General features: G+C 35.3%; 1 protein-coding gene across 1 annotated transcript in view; it reads left to right on the plus strand.

The window, feature by feature from the left end:
- LOC141440173 (carboxylic ester hydrolase-like) overlaps positions 1-2,463 on the plus strand; it is a 6,419-nt gene extending 3,956 nt beyond the window's left edge. Inside the window, 3 exon segments of the mRNA XM_074104634.1 lie at positions 1,127-1,851; positions 1,853-1,951; positions 2,295-2,463. Coding sequence (XP_073960735.1) covers positions 1,127-1,851; positions 1,853-1,951; positions 2,295-2,463 — 993 coding nt within the window.
- The last annotated feature ends 1,368 nt before the right edge of the window (positions 2,464-3,831 follow it).

Below are 3,831 nucleotides of genomic sequence, written 5' to 3' on the forward strand. Positions count from 1 at the left end.
AGTGTAATTTTTTACTAAAACATAATAAATTGTGATTATTAGGGCCTTCATTAACTGCCCCCTTAAAGTTTGAGGTAGTATCAAAAATACCACGCTGTATAAGACTACAAAAAAATAGATAATCTTTACAAACTTTAGTAACGCTAAAGCCCTCTAAAGGTTTCTCTTAATCTTATTTTTTTTTAAATTGTTTAATTTATGGAAACCAATAGTAGGGACTTCCCCGAGAGTTCGGACGAAGTACACGACTTCCACAAAAAGTGCCACATTTTATTTTCAAATGCACCGAGATCTTCCTCGGCGTTGTAATTGTCCACTTTTCTACTTTTACACTTAGAGCATTTATCCTTCTGGATGATTTCTATATTTAAAATTTCCAAGCACTGTATTTTTCTTAACACATAAACACATTTTTATTTTCTAATTACGCTTTTACAGGTTATTTTATACAAGCTATCTATGCCGTAAGTAGTACGTCAAACTTATAGAAAAAATAGGTAAATGATCTACTAAATATTAAAATGAGGTTTAAAAGTTTCATCGTATTCTGATTTTTAAAAAATGTATAGGTTAGTACCATGATATTTAACTGTGGTATTCGGAATAGATTATTCTAATCTGCGTTCTGAACCAACTCAATTTCTAATCGTAATCGTAAAGAATCTATAGATGTAATTGGTAATTTCGTATGTATACTTTTATTTGTTTAAAATATAATCGTACTAAATTATATTATAAATATGACAGTAGATGAATGTGAGCATGGTGTATTTTTTACTTTAAAACAGCTGGATTGATTTAGGTGATTAGGTGACTTAATTATGTTACACGCGACTCCACCGACAAATAATTCGTTAAATAAATCTAGCAATTGAGAACAAAATCTTACAAAAATCTATCAAATCTGGAGTCGCGTGTTAACAGCTATTTAATAAAATAAACATGAATCAACATAAGAATGTCAAGAACATGAAATTTTGATATTATTGTCCAATAATTATAGCATTTTTCGCATTTCGGCTTGCACCGATATCGCCACTAAATATCAATTATATCAGATCGGATGGTGTGAATACACACTCAAGAAGATAAAAAATATATAATTATATTGATAAAAATATTCCAGCCCTCGATTCCATATGCCTCGTTTGAAGACACTTTTGAAGCATACAACGATTTAGCAATATGCCCTCAAATATCAGAGTTCGACAGCACTACAATAGTCGGCAGCCTCGACTGCTTGCACCTTAACATCTACGTTCCTAACGTCGCTTCTTCTACCAATCGCCATCCCGTGCTAGACTGGATTCATGGCGGAGGATTTTCCGGAAGATATGTCTTCGGACCTAAGTTTTTGGTCCGACATGATGTGATTTTAGTGATAATTAATTACAGACTAGGTACGTACGGCTTCGTGTGCCTTGACACTCCAGCAGCGCCTGGAAACCAGGGACTAAAAGACCAAATATTAGCTATGAAATGGGTAAAAGACAATGTAGAAGCATTCGGTGGTGATTCTATCAAAATTACAGTGTTTGGAGAAAGTGCTGGAGCAGCTTAAATAAATTTCCATTTTAATTTAGGTCAAGATGATCTTTTCAATCAAGCTATTTTACAGAGCCGAAATATTTTAAATCCTAAGGCTTACAAGAAAGCTAGTAAGGATGCTGTATTACAATTAAGTGAACAGCTCGGCTTTATAACACATGATATGCACGAAGCCTTATCATTCTTATCTACAGTTGACTCAACCATTATAATTGCGAGTTCAAGTGAATTAGGATTGTCATTTAGACCATGTGTAGAAAATAACTTTGATGATGTATTTTTAACTGTCTATCCGATTAATATACAAGCTAAAAATTGCCTCTTTTATTGGTTTCAATAACGATGAATGCATCTTTTTTTATAACTGTTACACTGCTGAATATTTCGTGGAAAACGACTTTCTGTATGACAATCTAAACATTAGTTTTGAATTTGATGACCGTACTTACGATGAAATGTCAGAGTTTCTCAAAAACATTTATTTTGGTGACAAACCTGTTAATGAAGAATCTTCAGTTGCCAAAGGCTCCCCAAGGCTCTCCACTCAGACCGGTCTTGTGCTTTCCGCATCCAACACGATCCCGCGATCTTAACCAGGTCGTCGCTCCATCTTGTTGGAGGCCTACCGACAGCTCGTCTCCTGGTCCGCGGACGCCATTCGAGAACCTTCTGACCTCATCGGCCATCAGTCCTGCGAGCAATGTGCCCCGCCCACTGCCACTCATCTTTAATTGTATACCTTTTAGAAATCAAACTCCTGAGACGACGGAGCTGCTGCCAGTATCGTGGATCCCAGCCACCAGGGACACGTGGAACTACCGGAACATAGATTTGGAGCTGGCCATGGAGACCAGACCCTTCAAGGAAAGAATGGCTTTGCTGGACTTGTTCTACAAGATATACCAGAAGTTCTAAACTGGATATGGTAGCCATTAATGCGAAAAATCACTTCTTTCAAAGTTTTATTACTAAATGCTATAGTTACATGACTTAATGATTTAAAAAAAAATGTTTATTTCAATAAATTTGCATTATAACTCATTAATGTTGGCTTCAAATCTTACATAAATTAAAAAGATTTTTACCTACATCACTTAGGTATGTGGCGAAAATTAATCCAAAAATTATGTTGCTTGTCGGGTAGGGCTATTTTGATGATAAACTTAAGGTTTGTTATCAAAACACAGTCAAACTTATACGAATATAACATACCTCTTTTTGCGCCAAGAGTTAAAAATATCCATTTTTCTCATTCAAAATTAAACAGCGATAATAAAAACCACTTCAAAACCAAAGCATCCTTTTAATGGCAAAATAAGAATCATTCGCTATTTAGTCTTTCATTAATTCTTACTCTCATTTCAGTTAATCACGGCTTTAAAAAAAAGCAAAATGGCTGCTTCGCGGGAGAAAATCTATTGAGAGCTAAATGGATCTCCCTAGCGCAGATGTAAGGAATACTCTGTGTTTAGGGTTCCGTGTTCTTGAAATTAATTTTAAAACGAACTTCTTTTGCAACGCCGTTTTTAGGGTATTACTGAGACTCCGCTGTCTGTCACTCTGTCTGTCTGTCCGTCTGTCACAGGGCTCTATTTCTTGAACCGTAATGGTTAGATTTTTGAAATTTTCAGAGTATGTAAGTAGAAAACCGGCCAAGAGCGTGTCGGACACGCCCAAAATAGGGTTCAGTAGCCATAACGAAAAATTAAGTAATATTTTTCTAAGGATTTCGTATTTTATACGGAATCTTCCAAGTTAAGGTATATTTTATACCTTAGGCTGCTATTTACTCATCTGTCTGTCTGTCTGTCTGTCCGTCCGCGGCTTTGCTCAGGGAGTATCAATGCTAGAAAGCTGTAATTTTGCACGGATATATAAGTAAACTATGCCGAAAAATGGTACAGACGTAAGGTGGGGGTGATTTTTTTTCTCATCCAACCCAATAGTGTGGGGTAAAGTTGGATAGGTCTTTTAAAACCATTAGGGATTTGCTAAGACGATTTTTCGATTCAGTGATTTGTTTGCGAAATACTAACTTTAAAGTGCAAATTTTCATTAAAATCGAGCGTCCCCCCTCTAAAATCTAAACTGGTGGTGGAAAAATTTGAAAAAAATCAGGATGGTAGTAAGTATAATCAACATTCAAGGAAACTATAACGGCTAAGTTTGATTGAGAAGTATTAGTAGTTTATGAGTAAATAGCAGCCTAAGGTATAAATATACCTAAATTTGGAAGATTCCGTATAAAATACGAAATCCTTAGAAAAATATTACTTAATTTTT

This window comes from Choristoneura fumiferana, chromosome 22 (genome assembly GCF_025370935.1).
Source record: "Choristoneura fumiferana chromosome 22, NRCan_CFum_1, whole genome shotgun sequence".
Lineage (NCBI taxonomy): Eukaryota > Metazoa > Arthropoda > Insecta > Lepidoptera > Tortricidae > Choristoneura > Choristoneura fumiferana.